The sequence below is a fragment of the Anas platyrhynchos genome, chromosome 3 (genome assembly GCF_047663525.1).
Source record: "Anas platyrhynchos isolate ZD024472 breed Pekin duck chromosome 3, IASCAAS_PekinDuck_T2T, whole genome shotgun sequence".
Taxonomy (NCBI): Eukaryota; Metazoa; Chordata; class Aves; order Anseriformes; family Anatidae; genus Anas; species Anas platyrhynchos.
The window spans coordinates 6102121-6120249 of record NC_092589.1 but is presented as its reverse complement, the minus strand read 5'-3'; the positions used below and the strand labels follow the sequence as shown (position 1 = coordinate 6120249).

At 46.0% G+C, this 18129-nt stretch overlaps 1 protein-coding gene across 6 annotated transcripts in view; it reads left to right on the top strand.

Moving 5' to 3' along the window:
- LOC119716370 (uncharacterized) overlaps positions 1-18129 on the top strand; it is a 157760-nt gene that overhangs the window by 25865 nt on the left and 113766 nt on the right. For all 6 annotated transcript variants that reach the window (XR_011807930.1, XR_011807929.1, XR_011807931.1 and 3 more), the window contains 4 exons: positions 4372-4551; positions 11188-11348; positions 12146-12231; positions 14955-15047. Coding sequence is in view for 3 of the 6 variants with exons in the window: in XM_072035209.1 (XP_071891310.1) it covers positions 4372-4551; positions 11188-11328 (321 nt within the window). In the remaining 3 variants the exon portion in view is untranslated. The remainder of the gene's footprint in view (positions 1-4371; positions 4552-11187; positions 11349-12145; positions 12232-14954; positions 15048-18129) is intronic.

Below are 18129 nucleotides of genomic sequence, written 5' to 3'. Positions count from 1 at the left end.
ACTGTTATATCCCAGCTCTGCTCTTTTCATGACCACTGACACCCTGGGCTCCTGCAAGGAGCTCTTTAGATAAAGCTAGTAATAAAAGTGATCGTAGGGATCCTTGACACATGCCATCTAGTAAAGGAAACAGAGCGAATTTCAGCTCATTCACCACTGAACTCAAGGGGATGCACAAAAGAGTGAAGTGGCCTTGGTAGAGCCTGGTCTAAAGTTACACTTCAGGAGGACGCAGGAAGTATTTCCCGAGGACCTGATCAAAGGCTCTCTCTTCAGTGCCAGCATAATGCCTTCCGACTGTGCAGGTAGCGTTCAAGGGCTTTGCACGACTCGTGGGCGAGCACGGAACAAACATCATCAATCTAGGTGAGCTAATTCTCACAGCATCACCGGCTGCGGAGCAGCAAACCATTCTGTTTCATATTTTTCTGGCTAAAAATAATCCGAGGTATCGGATGATGTGGTGGCTTTCTGGTTTTATTTTTCCCTCCTCCCGTGTGTCTAAATCCGAGTTAGTGTGATCACCAGGGAAGGCAGGACAATGCAAGTCCGGGGAGACAAGGATAATGTGAGACAATAGCAGCGAGTCTGCAGGGAGGCTGCCACAGTGTCAAGACGAAATGACATAGTGTCAGGAGACAAAGCCATACAATAAAAATATTGGGTCTCTGCTGGCACTTGAGGAGTATCGTAATTCTTGGAGAATAAAACCGACCATACATCATCCGAAATCAATTGATAAGAGATCTCAGAGAGATTAAAAACTGTTCCCTCCCATTCATTAGTAAAGGTGGCTTCTGTCCAAAGCTGATTGTTGGTGTGGGCCAGCTGTGATAAATGTTCCCTTACTCACGGAAAAGAAACACTTCTTAATGAGCTATCATCTTGTGTACATTTTAATTTCCAAATTGCTGCGGTGGAAGTACGGGCTTCTCCAGGAGTGACAGCGCTGCGCAGAGGCGTGCTACCCTCTGCGATATTGCCGAGTATTTGTTTTGTGGGTTTGCAGAACTTCTTGCTGCCAAACCAATCCCATGACGTGACCTCTGCGTGGCGGTAGCATTGCAACAGTAAATTAACTTTTGTTTGGGTGTGTTAGGGTCCTGCTTACCAGAAGGTATTCGGATGTGGTGGGTGTGAGGCACCTGCGGGTTAGGGACTTGTAATGGTGATGAGCGGGCACCCTTGGCTCCTGCTCACGAAGAGGCAGTGGCTGATGCTCAGCTCCTTTTGAGAACTGGGATGTTTCCTTCTGGGCATAGCTGCTTCCCTCTGAACTGGGTCCTCCTGTGCCCCACTAGTAGACCTTGGGGCTTGTGGTCCGTAGGGAGTAAAGCCCTGCAAAAAGCCAAGAGAGGGTCACTGAGGGCTTCTCCTGTTCCCCAGCTGCTCTGTTCTCTGTCAGGCCGACCCTCAGTGGGCTGGGGGGTGGCAGGGAGAAATGCTGGTGATGCTCGGTGGCTTCTCCTGCCTAGGAACGGAGGCAGGTGCTCACAGAGGGAGGCTCGTCTGCCTGTGTTAGACTGCCTAAGAGCAGGACTGAGGTGCCCCTTCTCTCCACAGGGCTTTGAGGGAACAGCAGGGCATCTTCCTCCTACATAGCTTTCTTGAACCCAGTCCTACATGACAGTGGCTGAGGGCCGGAGAAGGAGAAACGTAGCCCGTATTGATCTCCAGGTCAGCCTCACACCAGGGTAATTCTTGTCACAAAAGCTTTGAACCTAGGAAGCAGCTTGGAGCTGTGCTTCTGGCTCTTTCTTCCTCACCTCCTCCTCCTCCTGAGACCTCACGCACCCCGAGCAGGGGGTGTGCCCTGCCTTAATGTGTAGCAGGGCTCAGCTCAGCCCTTGTTCTCAGCGTGTGGCTCGGCGTAGGAAATGTCCTTCTCCAGTCCCCTCTGCTCCTCTGGGAGGGCAGAGACGGGGCTGTCCCTTGCAGCAGCCGGAGAGCAGTGCAGAGGAGCTGACAAGGACACCCAAAGCCCACCTCTGCTTTCCTCCTGCATCCCTGAAGTTCGCAGCTCAGCTCCGAGCCAGCTCTTGGTCCTCGAAGTGTTCCGCACGTCCCGTCCTGTCACAAACCCCACGGCTCTCGCCGAGCATCGGTGACATTTCTCTCCTCTCTGAATTATTCCCAGCAGAGTGGCGCTTGGGCCAATGACACTGCTAAAGGTCGCTTGGTGGACCTCGGTGCTCTGTTTTGTGTCCTTAGCTTCTTCGGCTTGTGACGGGGGCAGGACACACGTCCTGTCTGTGCCACGTCGCAGGCAGCCGAGCTCCAGTCCCCAGCACCTCCGAGGATTTGAGCATTTTTAGGAGGCGTTAGAAGAAATAAAGGAGTTCAGCACATTTTTTGGCGTGCCGGAATTTTCAAAGGATTTCTGAAATTTAATGAACTCATTTAATAGGCATAATTGTCTTGAGTACATGTGAGAAAACTTCTGAAATGGCAGAATTAGGCATGCTCCATTTTGTAGCCTTTCAATGACCTCCAGCAAACGTGTGACCCAGATATGAGAGCCTCCTGTCCACTTGCATAAACATGATGCTTTAAAAAGGCGGGGAAGGGGCGGGGGGGAGGAATAAAAGAATTGAACTCTTAATGGCACATGGGGAGAGACATACGGCAATTGCAAAACAAATTCAGGAGCGCACAGAGAATTGCCTCAAGACTCCGCACTCAAACTCAGCTGCCTTCTGCCGGGGGGGGGAGTTGATGGCCGTGGACCTTCAGTCAGAGCTGCTCGGGGTTTTGCTGGATGGTGGGAAGGGGACAGATCTCCTTCAGCCGTGTAAAAGTCTCTGCTTTAATGCCTCGGTGATGCCCAGACTGCTGTTACACAAGGTGTTCAGGATCACATTGTGGCACAAGGAGATTTTATTTCCTGGCCTTGGTTGTGGATGGGAAGGGGCTGCCCAGGAAGAAGCAGGGGCAGTGTCAGATGGTGAGGAGGTGATATCTGCCTGTGGCCAGCCCTCCTGCCGCTTTTATACCTGCACGGCACAAGAGAAAAGACCCTACGTCAGGAGAAGTCTAAAAATCCCATTAATTAGCATGCATTTTAATGGATCATTAACTCCCCATCACATGCCTGTCCTGCTCACTTGGCCAAGAGGAGATCTGTGGCTGGATGCCGGTCATGGAGCCATGGCCAATGCTCGCCAAAGGAGGCAGGTAGCCCTTGGCTAGTTTAGGAGTACCAGGAGTCCGAGCCCTGCCTGACAGGGCTCTGAATTAATACACGTTGCTGGGAGAAGAGGACGAGGTCCTGTGCCAGCACACGTGGGGTACCGCCGCTGCTGCCGGCCCCGTGCAGCACAGGCTGTGGCTCGCCGCTTCCCTTTGCTACCAGTCGGCTTTAATTAAAAGCAGGAACTAGCAAAGTGTTGCTGGGATTTAAAAATTATGTGTCATTAGTTATTAACCGCTACAAATTAGGTAGAAGTTGTTTCAAGGAGAGCAATTTCCACGTTGGGTGCTGTTAAAACTAGCTGGCATGGGGTGTTGCACAACTTTCCAGCTTTCTCAGAAGAGCGCTTTTTGGCCACTTCTTGGGTTGTACACATGACCAGGATTTAGCATTGTTCATACTTGCTCGCAGCAATGATACTTTTACGTCTGTGAAAACTCATATTTCATTTTAACAATAATTCACAGACAGGAAAAAACATGTCCTTTTTTTTTTTTTTTTTTTTCTTTCCACTGAGCCAAACACTGAAGCAAAATATTGGGCCAAATTATGCTCTGATTTTGCAACTTTAAAATCTGCCTTTGCAAGTTAGTGCTGAATTTAGTTCTTTTCCCTCAGGCATTTTTCCATGCAATTAAAATTTCCCTTTTTTTTTTTTTTTTTTCTTTTTTTCTCTCCCTCCCCTGACATTTGGGGAAAATGAAACTCAAAGGAGGGAACAAAGTCAACTGCTAGATTACAATTATCTGTAGTGTTGGCACTGTAGAAGAGAACCATGCGGGATGCTCACCTTGAGTATCTTGCTCAGAAATCTGCATTGTCACCGTGTCCCCAAGGCTGCTGATACGGATGAGGCCTTTAGATATGCAGTAGCCAGTAATTTAAAAAACATCCAAGCAAACAAAAAAGCAATCAAAACACAACAACAACAAAGAAAAGAATAAAAACAAACACAAAAAAAAGAAAATAACTTTGAGATGTTAACACTTTTGTTCAGCAGTTGAAAGAGGGAAAGTGGTGAGTTGGTCTGAAGAGTCTCCTCTTGCTGCTTCCACAGCCCTGCAGGGGAGAGGAGGGAAGTGAGCTGTAATAGGTGTAAAACTGGGCAAATTCAACAAAGTTTTCGTGAGTGAGGCTAGAGAGCAGCATTCACAACGTTTTGCTTGGCAATCTCTTTACAGGTGCTGGGACCTGCAGACCGGAGCGTGGTACCCGCAGACAGGTTGCTGTGTGCAGGAGCACTGGAGGTGCCAGGTGCTGTGCATAACTCGCCTTTTATCAGGCCAACAAATGCAGCATGCAAACCACGGTCGTTGGCACAAAAAAGAGGAAGAAAAAGGTCTCCAGCACCAGTTTTCACGGTAATCCAGTAAAAGCTACTCTAATATCTATCAGTGCTAGATTTCTTAAAGGCCAGTATGGCTGAAGGCCTTGTAGGCTGAGCCTACACATTTCTTCAGAGTGTGTATATGTACTTTTTTCCCGAAGTTAACTGATAAATTGGTTGTATGTGTGTATATGTTCTTTTGTGACTGCCAGACATAAAGTAGACAGCAAGAGAAGGCGAAGGCTCATTCTGTTGTACCGCCGAGCACAGTAACGGAACAGAAATTAAAGCTGCTGGGGGGAGGTGAGCAGCTGTGGCTGTACCCACACCAGTAACTTTTCACAAGGGTGAGTCGAAGCATCAGGGTGTCAGACCCCCGTCCCTGCCCTTTTGAACTTCTATAGATCACGGCAAAATAGGGAAGTGAGAGAGCACAAGTCCTCTGCCCAGCGGGGCAGAGAGGAAACCAGCCACTCATGCAAATGCTGCAGATGAGAAGTTGCAAACACACCCTGCTCACATCCGCAGGGCCGGCCGCTTGGGCAATAGAGACACGTTGCAGAGACGGAAACAGGTATAAAGTGCCTGCAGGGGTGAAGCAGGGCTTCCTCGTGCTGCTCATGTGCAGGGCGTAGCAGGAACCGAGCTGCGATGGGGCCTGAGAGGTGCACCAAGCGTGGCTGGGAGGAAGGAGCTCCACGGCGTGTCCTGGCCAGGCTGGGGCTGAGCCGGGCCTGGCTCTGCCCTGGGTGTCCCCTCCATGCCAGGGTCGAGCAGGGACCGCAGCCTTGCTGGGGCTTTCCACCTGGCCCCGCATCACAGGTGTCGGATGCGGAGCGGCCGCCACACGCCCCGGTAGCTCTCCAGACTTTTTTGGGGTCTGTCTGCTACTCAGGTGGTGGCGGCTGAGGTCCCACCGGGCTCAGGGGCCTCTGCGCGTTAACATTGCTGTGTGGCCTCTGGTTTGTTTTTTTTTTTTAAAGCGGCATCAAAATGAGAAGTGAGAGGCAGCTGGCCTGGCCCGCAGACCCTTCATGAAAAGGTGGCCCCCGACTCGCTCTCCTGGCTGAAGACATGAAGTCATTTGCAGAGCCCGAATTCCCCACCGTGAGAGCACGGGCTGCCTGTTCACTCATTTCAAGAGACGGAACTAGGAGGAGATGCTCAGGCTTGGATAGCACCCAAGTGTATGTTGCTCTTTGGATAAAAACAGAGCACCTCTGAGATCAGAAGTCTCCTGCTGAGGTCGGGAGGTGCTGCTGCTCACCTGCCAGCTATTTCTGCTTTATTTCTTACCGCAGTGCCTCAAGGTCCCAGACGAGACACGAGTCCCACCGTGGCAGGAACCATGCACACCCCATTGAAGAAAAACATTTGCTGTCTCACAGAGGTTCAGATTTAAATAGACGAGGGTGGGAGGGAAAGAAAGCTAAGTGACTCTCTCAGGGTTGGCTGGTGGCAGACATGGGACATGAAGCAACAGACTGGCTTTAAGCAACAGCACAGAATGGCTTTTTTATGTGTTTGCATGGTCAGTATTGTCATTAATGTTATAATTAATTATAATTGACTGGGAAGTTTAACTGCATTGCATTGACATAGGCTGGAAACAGCTGTATTTGCAGAAAGCACTTTTGTTTCTAGGCAGCATCCCCCCTGCTCGATGGCCGGTTCACCTAAGCAAAGGAGATACTCTATGTGAGTGAAAGAGTTGTTTAAAAATGTGAAGACCTCTTGTTTTACATCAAGAGACACATTTTCAAACAGAGAAGCGGGTACATAATATCTGCTGAAAGCCCCTGGAAGTAAGAGTGTCATTAGTATCTCTGCAGAAGTTGCCCTGTCTGCACTCCTCTCACAGTGCTTCGGCGACAATTTGTGAGCAACACCTCCAGGCTGATTTCAGCAAGTGAGGTTCTGCCGCCGCTCCCCAGCCCGTATTGCCCCTATCTCAGTCATCCAGGATCTGCTGTTATTCAGAAGGGGATACGTCTGTCCCCTCCCAAAGCCATAGGATAATTTTGCAGAATTTTGTTTTACGTGCAGCATTTTTCCTTTTCCAGCAGTAGTTAGGCAATTTGGGTCCCACACCTCAGCTTTAATATACTTTAATGTTACTAGGTTGCAAAAAAAAAAAAAAAAAAAAAGTAAAAAGAAGTATGTTACCTCTATTTAGGTTTTTTACAAAAACCACCTTAATTCTAATAGCTGCTCAGGACTTTTGGGAAAAGCCCTGCTCACACAGCTCCCGAAGTTGCAAGTAAATGTATTTCAGTCACATTCCCTGATGCAGGCCACTGTTCACCCCAACCCTCTGCTGCTGGGGACCCTGGAAAATAAAGTAAAATGCTACGTTCAAGTGCTGAGAGGTAGAGATGTCCCTTTTAGAGGAAGTATTCAAACGAGCTCCACAAACAGCAAGAAAACTGGACTAGGGCAAGAGCCAGGGAGCAGCATCCTGCCCACTGCAAGAGAAACCAGCAAATAACGAGTTTGTTAGAGGAGAGAGAAAAGGAAAGCTGACCTCTGTGATAAGCATGGAGGTGGTGGGAGCAGCGAAGCCAGGAGGCAATTATCGCAACTCTCCGGGATGAAGTGGGTGCAAGAGCTAGCGTAGCCCAGCACTGAATTTCAGCAGCAAAAATGGATCATGAACAGCTGCAGGGGTTACTGCCGGAGACTGTATCAGAAAGAAGAAAAATGGATATTGCCTGCAGAGGGACTCGGCACTTTATTGGGCTTCCAGAAGTCGGCTCCAGCGCACGCAGGAATTTCTGAGAAGACGGTTTTCCAGCTACTTTAGATTCACTGCAAACAGGTTCCAAGTGATAAAATTCTTTTGGGGATATGGGCTATAATGAATGATCCGTTTTAGAAGAGGAAACAAATAGTTGGATGTTGCAATGTTTTAGCAGGGAGAAAGCCATTGTTTCCAGATTTGTATTAATGATACAGAGTAGGAGGAGAATGGTGAGATGACAGCGTTTGTAAATGAGGGAAATGATCAAAGATCAACTGCAGTCCCGAGAGGAAGGGTGAGAACTGCTCAAAAATACTAAATCTGAGCTCTGATTCTCACATCCTTCAGGTTATTTTATAACTTTATTTTTTTCCTGAACAGTTTCTGGGCACCTCAACTCCAGACCGTGCATTAGGCCAGCGCACCTTTGTTATGTGGCCAGCAGCTAAACCCAGCTTCAGCTGCTAACACGAGGGAGCCTGGAGGCAGGAGAGACTGAAACGCTGGAGCCTTGTGAGCGATGGGCAGCCGGCGTTATTTCAGGAATGCTGTCATGAGTGCAGCTCGCCATGTGAGCAAGCCTGGGTATTACTCACAACTTACAAGAACAAAGCGAGGAGCAGTATTTGAACTGAGTCTGCTGAATACAGCCATGCGAGCGATACTTTGAAAGGAGAAATTTCCTGTCAAGATCCATTTATATGCAGCACCAGGAAAACAAATTTATCTGCTCTGGAGATCTAGATCTGTAGGCAAAAAGATGCAAACTAGGAAATCCCAAAACACAAAAAGAATTATGTTGCTCAACTAACATTATATTTCTTGCATGATAATAATTATAAACAGACGCACTGCTTGATGGTTTGCAGATTTATTTCTCTTCTTTACTTAGTTCAGCTGAAATTTGTGAAGTATTTCCCTTCATTTGCAGAATAATTGACTTGTTCTTATGACATCCCCGGGCTTACGATCCAAAGCTGAGTGAGACCTTTCAGTCAAGGCCGGATGTCTCTGAAATGAGCACTACAATTTCATCACATCTTGCTGGGTTTGGTACAAAGATAACTGCTGAGATGTAATCACCTGAGCCTTGCAGAAAATGACGCCAGATGGACGGAAGGGCTGCTTTTACCTTTGCATTTGCTGAAACAACAAATCCAGTGACTCTTCCTATTACACAATGTCTGTAGGGATGCCAAAACCGAGAGTTTTAAAGACACAGAAGTTTTAAAGAATTACATGATGAGGAATGGCAAGAGGACACTTCCCATATCTAAAGCTGTGCAGGCTCTTTGGGTGACCTGCTGTGCCACCAGCTGCCACATTCATGACCCGTGCCACCACGTGGACTTTGTCTACCTTCTTCAGCCCCTCTGCATCATGTGCTCCCACCACCCCGAATGGCCTCATCTTCTCTGTATAAATTCATTTTGGCTGTTGTTGTGTTCTTTGTGTGTGTTCGCTGACTTGTTGATGGGGCTGCTTGGTGCTGCCTTAGCACGACGTTAGCTTTGCTGTGCTGAGGCTGGGCTTTGCTGCTGGGTTCCTCCTCAAGCAAAGTCCTCATGTCTACTTGGCCAGGCCCTGGCACCCACCAAGCTTTTCTGCAGTCAGAGTGAGGCTGCACATGTGCCCAAACTGCCCCTGCTCCCTGTCACCTCCTGCATCCTGCTTGTGGGAGCATCGTCCCACAGGTGGCCTCCCCTGTACCACGGGCCGAGCAGCCTCATGTCTCTAAATGCACATGAGGATGCCTCACTTCTTGGGTTTTTAATACGCTACAAAATACCTGTCTGTGTGTACAAACTGTCTGTCCTCCTGCCATCACCTTCTGCCTGGAACTGCAGTCCTCATCAGACATCTTTGCGCAGCATTTCAAGTGTTATGCTTGGCCAAAACGTCTCATTCAGCTCAGCCCTTTTTCCCCAGTGATCTTTCACTTCGGTTTTCCATCTATATCAGAGCAGCCAGCTTTGTATGTAAAATGTGTTTTTGTTTTCACTGCTTTGTATTTGTGTAGGACTTTTTTTGATCGGGAAATTGTGTTTTCCCTGAGGGCTGCTCTTCTTCATGCTGCCAGTTGGGTCTCTGTCTCACTGCCTTGCCTCCCAGTGAGCCACACTCTTCCAGCTGGGCTTTTGACCACCGCATAAAGACCCCAAAAAGAGAAGTGAGAGAAGAGAGCCTGTTGTCACCGTCTTAAATTGACCTTACTAGCTGTGCCTGCTGCCATTGTGGGTCTTGCTGCAGAAATAGGAGGTCTTGCCAAGCAGAAATAGGAGGCCACCTTTATGTGTTCTGGAGAATTACAAGAAATATTCATTGGAAATCAGATGTTAAGATATAGTATGTGCACATAGAGCTGCAAGAGAGCATACTAGTGGCATAATCCTTTTTGTATGGATGGTGTAATATTCTGTACAGATCTTAAGTATAAATATTTCCACTCTTGGACAAATGCTACCTGAAGTCACTCAAGGCTGTGGTTCGCTCAAGGGCAAAGCTTGGGCATGTTTCCATCCTCTCCTCAACAGACAACTCGGATAGCTCCATTGTATTCACCATTTGCTCTTGTGCTGCTGTTTTCCACCCTTCTTGGCCAGCTCCTGTTTCCCAGCAGGGCAACTGGTAAGCAACCAGTATCTCGTTGTGATGATTTGTCTCAATTCATTTAGTCTTTGTCTGTAATCAGATGCAAATCTAATCATTAGTAGAGTGTCAAGAGCTTTTTGCATGGGTATCGCCTGTTGTCGTTTAAATCTGAGGAAATAAAAAATAACAGCTTTGCAATTTTTTTTTCCAACCTTGTGATTTTCTGTCTCTCCCATCTCCTATGACTTCCGAGTATGAAGTGGGACTATTTTCATACAAAATGTCAGCAACGACCAGAGATGGTCAGCTACACAACTAATTAAGCAGCGGTACAAAATGTGATGTACCTTGGCACGCCATGGATGGTTGGGGCCAGGCTCCCATGGCTGGCTTGTCTGGTTCTGCCATTAGAGTGACACCAGGGAAAGATTTGGCACGTGCTGTAAAACTAAACCCTGACCCAGCTATGTGCAAATGAGAGAGAAGCAGCTGTTTAAAATGCCTGATGATGAAGTCAGATGAAGTCATTTCAATATTGATTGAAATACCTAATTGTACTGGCACTGGTTACTGCGGATGTTTCGAGCAGTGGGGTTACGCAGCTCCGACTGCACCAGGAGGACTCTGCAGCCCTCGCCCACCTCCAGGGGCAGGGCTGGGAGGCAGGACAGTCCTGCACACAGGGCATCACCCTTCAGGCCCTACACCTATTACCCTGGGGGAAGACCAGACTGGATGCAAGTGGCTGGCGCTGTGTTTGTCAGCCCAGGGAGTAATGACCAGAGGATATTTGCCTCTCCGTGGCCAGCAGCCCGTGAGCTGCCAGTGAAGCGTTTGTGCGAAGACTCCTGTAGCACCTTCTGGCTGACACAGCCCGTTATATGTCTGTCCTCGTGGCCAGGAGTAAACACCAAAATTCTTTGCCGTGACACCCTTTGTCATACATAGCCAAAGTTGTAACCTTCTTGTGGTGGCGTTTTCTAATCCAGCATCCACTGACATCAGGAATCTGTCTCGAGGTGGGGACGGTTCTCCACCTCAGCTACTGCTGCTTGGGCTATTTGCTGCCACCAAGACTCCACGTGAAAGTAGTTTAGTGGCAAGCAATATCCGAGGCCAAAAATGGTAGTAGCAGCTGCAGGAAGCAGAAAATCCTGCGCAACTTCTAGTCCTCTCTCGTGTCACCCAAGCTGCTTTTCTGACTTCGAGCAATGTTTTTTCTTTAATTAGGTCACGTGTGACCGTTGTATATAAAGTGCAACACAATCCAGTGTGAACGGTGTTTTGTGCCGGGGTTTCTTTTCACTTCTTAAGCCTTGTCTTTTCTTCACTATCCAGGTTACACTGAGATGGAAGGAGGAACTGGAAGAGGGAAGATTAACCTTTCACTGGCCACAATTCGTTCCCTCTTATCGTGGAGGATTCGGCACCCCAGCCCCCTCCAATCCAGCCTATCTGTCTGAATTGCTGAAAGCATAATGCTCCCATATGAGAGATAAGTAAGTGAGCTCTCTTTCTTTTCCATAGGGATGAACTATAGTGTATGCAGATTATTAGGAGAAGAAAATAATATCAGAGAAAGGTGGCTTTCTTAAAAGGCATCAGTAGCATTAGTGTCATGTGTGAAGCACCCATTTGTGACAACTGTACAGACCTTTCAATGGAAAATTGTGCTGTGCTACCTTTTAAAGTATGAAATGCTAATTTTGGATTTACAGTTTTTGAACTGGAGGGCTGCATTTTGCATGGAATTTTGTTTAATTTCCCAGTGAAAAAAGGCATTTGAAACACAACTGCCTACAGCCAACTGTCAACAAAAATCAACTGTAATAACACGCAGCCTGTCACTGATTTATGTGGTGATGTGGTAATCTTCTCAATTTAGCTGGATATTTCATCTTCATACAAAATAGCTGAAAGTCTTGCTAGACATTTATGAATATCGGGAGGTACTATTAGGATGATAATGGGGCAAGATTAAGGAAGTGTTCACTAGTTCAGAGTGCCAGTTAAAGAAACAGGGAATTGAGAACTGTAGATATACATCTATATGGCCCACTGGTGTAAGTGAAGTGAACTTTTTATTTTCAGAGTTCCTTAGGATCTGGGAGACAGCATATTGAGTTCCATCTGCCAGGAGCTCATCTTTCTAAAGGGAGACTGGGGGGAGCAGCTATGTACATTTTTTGTTGTTGTTGTTTTCCCTAAAATCTGTTTTATTTAGCAAAGGGTGAGTTGGAAATCTTAGGTGTTAAACATGGAACGAAATGAGCATGGGCGCTCTTATGGCCAACAGGGTGCTGGAGTCCTTTGCCCTTTTCTCCAAAGGTCTGAGCCTTAGATGTGGCCACACTGCGTCAGGCTGCACATCTGTGAGGACTGGTGAGTAAGCTATCACACTCTGCATATTACGGCTAAGAGAAGTAATTGGCCTCTCCTAAAGAGCTAGAACTAATACAGACAAAATGATACTGCAAGACTTGAGCTGCAAATAAAGAGACAAGTTTGTGTTTTAGAAAAATGTATAATTTACCAGGCATTTCATTATGCTGTTTAAAAAGGCAAAAATGATAATTGAAAATAAATGTGGCTGCCTAGCTACCGTATATGCTGCCAGCGTTACTGGAAATAGAAGCGCTTTCTTGCTGAAGATAGTTAAAATTTTGATGCAACTTCTGTCTGCAGATTTGTATAATGTATCTTGTTAAATTTGTTTCAGTTTGGATATTTGTTACAGAGAAACAGGCAAAATGTGAGGATCCGTCTGTGTATTTATATACCTAGGGGTTTATACAATTATATTAATTATTAACAGCATGTTCTGCAGATGCTTGCATCTGCAGAGCCTGAGTGAGGATACACATTGTTGAGTTTATTCAGAGTGCCCAAAGTACAGCAGTTATCTTCAAGGTTGCCAAAGATATTCCATTGCAAACTCCTGTCTTCTGGGAAACACGGTTACATATATAAATATACCCAAGTAATGTTTTTGTTTTGTTTCGTTTTCCCTGAAGCAAAGGGAACTCTGAGTTCCAATTTTTCTTTGGCAAGGTACAAAGATGGGGCTATCTGGGGGTGCTGAGAATTACCAGAGGAGAAGGAGAAAATAGGTCCACAAATTGTCATTGCTTCCACTCCAAAAACTTCTTCCCAATCTCTCTCATTCTTTGGCAAGAACAAGTTGCTACAGACACGGTGTTCACCCATGTCCTAATGCCTGATTCTACCTGCAGCAATCCTGGGGCTCTCCACACCCAAATTGGAAAAAATCTCTCCCAAGAGAGCTTTTGGGAAAAAAGAAAAACACAACAACTCTCCTGGGAGAGAGTTTTCTTCTAAGCCCTTTAATTTCTCTGCAGAAAGCTGCAAATATCTCTAAGCTCACTTCTTCCTGGTGTCCACTTTTGCCCTGCAGCAAAAGGCAGTACAGGTTACCCAAGTTATGAACGAAGCGACTGAGTTTCCATTAACTCTGGAATTAAACTAAAAAAGGAAAGAGAAGTGGAAATTTTGTGATTTCTCAAGGCCCTAGAGGCTTGACATAGCCAAGCTGGCTTTAGAGGCACTAAAGGTAGAAGCAGAGAAACAGCAAAACAAAGAGAGAGGCTTCTGGGGACTCCCATGCTGCAAATCCCCCAGAGTGGCTGGGATGGGAACACAGTCGACCAAGCACTAGGAAATGAATTGATCAGAAGAAGAATTATACTTCTATGTGTGTTTAGATTCACTGTTTAGAATTATCTTTTTTTTTCCATTCCATTTGGACTCTTTATTATCTGTAGACTCAGCCAGGGTGCATTGTTCAGACAGTCGTGGTTGTGTTTGGATGGGTCAGGCCCTATGAATTCACTTGGCCTTGAAGCAAAAAACTCATCATGAATAATGAAAGAAAAGGAAAATAATGCCTGAGACAGAATGACTTTAAAAATGATTAATATCTATTCTTTCCCTCATAATTTGCCTCCAGACTTTTCCCTTTTCAAAATAGCTTGCCATTAGCAGTTGAACTTTCAATAGGCAGTACTTCAATGGAACTGGTGCTCTGAAGCCAAAGGGAACATTATTATTATTATTATTATTTATTATTATTATTATTTTATGAAATCAAGGTTCATTCTGATAAGTTCAAAGCCCTAGATGAATATAGAAAGGACCAAGTTCTGCCCTCGATCACATCTAGTTGGTTCGAATTGGCCACTTGAAGCACAGCAACATTTGCCACAGAGATGCTGAAATTCTTGAGACCGTGGAGGTAAACACCACCACCAGGTTCCTGCCCAATAACTGCTTACAGAAAAGCAGATCTCTTGCAGAGCATCACAGGGGGGATTTGCAATCATGAAGGAACAGAATATATCAGGGCTGGAACTGACTTGCACTGAGTACTCAGCAATTCTCAGGGGCTCCTACTCAGGTTCCCAATGCCTCATCTCTAGGCAGGAAATTCCCTTTCTTTGAGGCTTTTATTAAAAATCACTTCAGGTAAATGCTGACAATAAGCAAGCAAACCTGTTGAGCCACAAGTCCACAACTTCCCAGGCACCAGGATGCCTCTCTATGACATTTAAGAGAGCTAACAACTGAAGAAAATATTGCATTTTTTACCCTTTCTACTTAAATAACAAAAAATGCTGCTCTTGCAATTGCATTTAGGTTCATTTTCAGCAGACTACTCCTGTGTCCCATCCCCCGTTTCTCAATGCACCCAGCTGTTAAAGGGTAGGTTCTCGTTAAAGTAACCTCTTGTTAAAGGAGGCCTTTTTCCTATAGTGCTCTGTCCACTCCTCACTCTAATTCCTTGTCCAGAGCTTTGAAATACCCTAACGAGCTGTACCTCACCCAGAAGGACTTCTACACCAGGGTTTGGGGCATGCTGAGACAGGGTTTGGAGAGCTGAGCTGGCAGGGTGTGGATGTGGAGCATCTGCAATCAATAGTGCTAAGGGATAAAGAAACTGAAATTCTGTGTTTTTAAGGGTAATATTCAGCCCTTTGAGTTAATAGGGGTTAAGTAGTGCCTAACAAACATTTATGGAACTGCTTCCACTATGGTTTGAGTTGGAGTTTGCTCCTGATGAATGCAGCTTTACTGTGAACTGCTTCCAGACACCGCCGTCTTCAGCTGCTTTGCTGTCCCTCTGAACGTTCCCATCTAAACTCCAGGTGGGTCTCCTCATCTTGGGCTACTCTGAACTTCAGGTAAGTCTGTTGTCCCTAAAGTCTTACAGCTTTGTAGTGTGATTGTGCTTTGTCGTTTTTGAGATGATAAGCAGAAGTTGGATGCCTGTAGGACATAAAGTTCCTCCTTTCCATGATAGTTGTGAGTTGAAATAGTTGTGTAACATGAAAGATAGTGATTTTTGTCCTCGTATGGTGAAAAACTATTACTATTGTTATTATTTTGCTTCTATCTGCCTGCCTATTTTTAGCTCCCTTTATGTGATTCTGCTTTGTCAGCATGGTTAACTTTCAGATCTCTGTATGTAAGAGATCTGCCCATCTTGTGAGCCTTTTCCCAGCTGACTGTCTGTAGATAGCAGCAAGATTTTATGGGAATTGGTACTTTTTAAGAAAGTCAAACTTCTTTGATTTTCTGTCAAAATAGTGGATGATGATTTTGTTTGTAATGGTCAGACCTGTCAGTTCTGTGAGCATTATGGTCTTTGTTGGACACGAAGCCAAAATTGTTATGGTCTTAGGCAATGCTCCCGTTGACTATGTGGGTAGTTTTTTCTTAGGTAGACATCTCTACTCCTGCAGACACCTCTCTAACTTTACCTGCATCACTCAATGAAAGTACCAGTGTTTTGAAGTGAAATGTGCAGAAGACACTTCGGCAGCACCTAGGCTCTGACTGAGATTGGTGGCTTTATCCCTGCTTAAAATGGGGGCTGCCCCAGGTTTCCCTGCATCCTTTTCTTGGGGTCCTTGGTCTTGGAGGATGGTTGGGAGAACAAAAGGTGATCCTGTCCTCCCCTGCTGCTGTTTCCCACCCCAAGGCATCAACAAGAGCTTCAGGTGTGCCAGCTAAACTCAATGATGAGCTGGCAGTCACAGCTGGCCTCTGTTAAGACACTTAGTGGGCAAAGGACGGTGGCCAAGCCCTGAGAAGCCACCTGGACCTCCGTGTTTTTTGAATCAGGCTCTGAATTATCCCTGCCTGTGCTGGGAAGTGTGGCAAGGCCTTTTCGTGTGTGTAGCAGATAAAGCTATTTTTTGTTGTCCATTGAAAGCGTGGCAGCCTCTGCCTAAATGTCTGAACCTGTGTCAGGCGCCCCATCGTGGGGACTTTAATAGCTCAGGGAAGGAGGGCTTATGGGGCAAAACCCTTCCTCACCAAGCCCCCACCCTGATTTCAGGGGTTTCACCTGCAGTGTATGGCTGTCTGCTTTTAGAGAAGTGAAAATGCACTTGAGTATTATCTGCAGATATAATTGAATGTATGTACAAATCCACTGTACATACACCTGTGCTGCCTCCGCAGCATGCATAAGTATTCCCTGCATGCGCGTGTGTTCTCTGCAAGCTACACTACACATTAATAAGACAATCCGTATATTGCATTAGGACATACTGTATGCAGACAATGCTCCAGGTACTGAATTTTTTTTTTTTTTTGTAAATCCTGAAATATGGCTGATATGGTCCACTGCAAAATGAACCTATATTGGAAATGGCAAAATTGTAATGTAAAATATACTGGGGTCAGTGGGGTGTGATGTTTTTTGCATACATTTTTTCTCCCTTGACCCATGCCGTTCTCCCGCATATAGGGGGGAAAAAGCTTCATCTCACACAGAAATGTGATGTCCTTTACTGCCAGAGGCTGTTGCTGTTTTAAATGAGGAAAAAGCACAATGCATGAAGAAGGAAAATTAAAGCATATTCATTTTGGAAATTAGATACGGTGTCAGGAGACTCTCTGGAAATAGCACGGTTTGAATGGAGCACCAGTCTACAAGACAGTTCACTGAACTTTTGACCACTATTTATACTATGGGAGCTTTTGAAATGGGAAGACAGCAAAGTATTTTATAGCTGTTTAATAGTGGATTGTGGTTTTTACTAGACATTTATCTTCTCTTTGAGTGTATATAAGATAAGTAAACATTATGTAGTGTAATTGCGTTATGTTGGAAGCACTTTAATTTAGGGTTGGTTTATTTTCCCTATTTGCGGTACATCCCATCTCGAGCAGCAAAGCCACCCATCTGTGCAAGTGGGTGCAGTTGCCACCTGAACGCCTGACCCCGTCCCTGATGAGCAGCTGGGGTCGTTCCCGGGGTCAGCATTGATCTAAGGGATGCTTTTGCTGCTGCTTGTGCTGGGGAGGAATGTCTAAAACAGGGGTGGCCGTGGCCGTGGCCCATTTGAGAAGCTCAAGTAACTTCTAGCTCCGGGCCTGCCTTAATCTCACTCTCATTTCTACATAGTGAAACTCATTTTCATCTTGTATAACAGCTTCAGTCCCTCTTTAGCATTCCAGGTACACTAAGCAATATACCCTTCCAGGGCTGGCAGCTATCTCATTACAATTGTAATGATGCATCACCAGGCAGACATGCATGAATGAAACACTGTTTGCAAAACCAAAAATGCGTTTGGGGTATTTTTAGGTCCTATTAACTTGGGCTGTTGTTCGTGGAAATAATGTGGAAAGATAGGAATTCTGGTGTAATCTAACGGAATCTGGTCTTGGAGCAGTCTTAGCCCTTAATTGAGACTCTTCTTTCTCTTCTTCCTTCAACTTATACGTAAATTTAGCTCAAATTGGCATGGGGAATGTTGCGCCGCAGTGCTTGGTGTCAGAGGGACCGACCACATGAGAGCCACGCTGCCACCGTCAGACAATTTCCTGCAGCTGAGGGTGCAAACGGAGCTGTGCAGCCCTGTGCATGCTGTGCACAGCGCTGTTTCCCCCTGCTGCCCTGGGGATGATCACAAAATGGATCTACTGTTGCTTAAAACTGTGAAGCAGTACACTGAAGTCTCTCTCCTCTTTTTTTTTTTTTTTCCTTGTGACATTAGGAGAAGTTTAAGCTGATGGACACCCATTGTGTAGTGATCTCTTTGTCTTTTGTCATTCAGCCCCCCATATAGTCTAGCCTACATGGGGAGGAAAAAAAATTCTCCTTCTGCCATGGAAGATGCTTTTCTTCCTTGGACCAGAAGCTCCTCTCCTATCACTAGCCAGTAACAACCCTTCTGTTCATCCTTATGTCAAAGCCACACTACAGAGCTAATAGAGATCGCTGACAATTAGAGATGAGCTGAAATGATT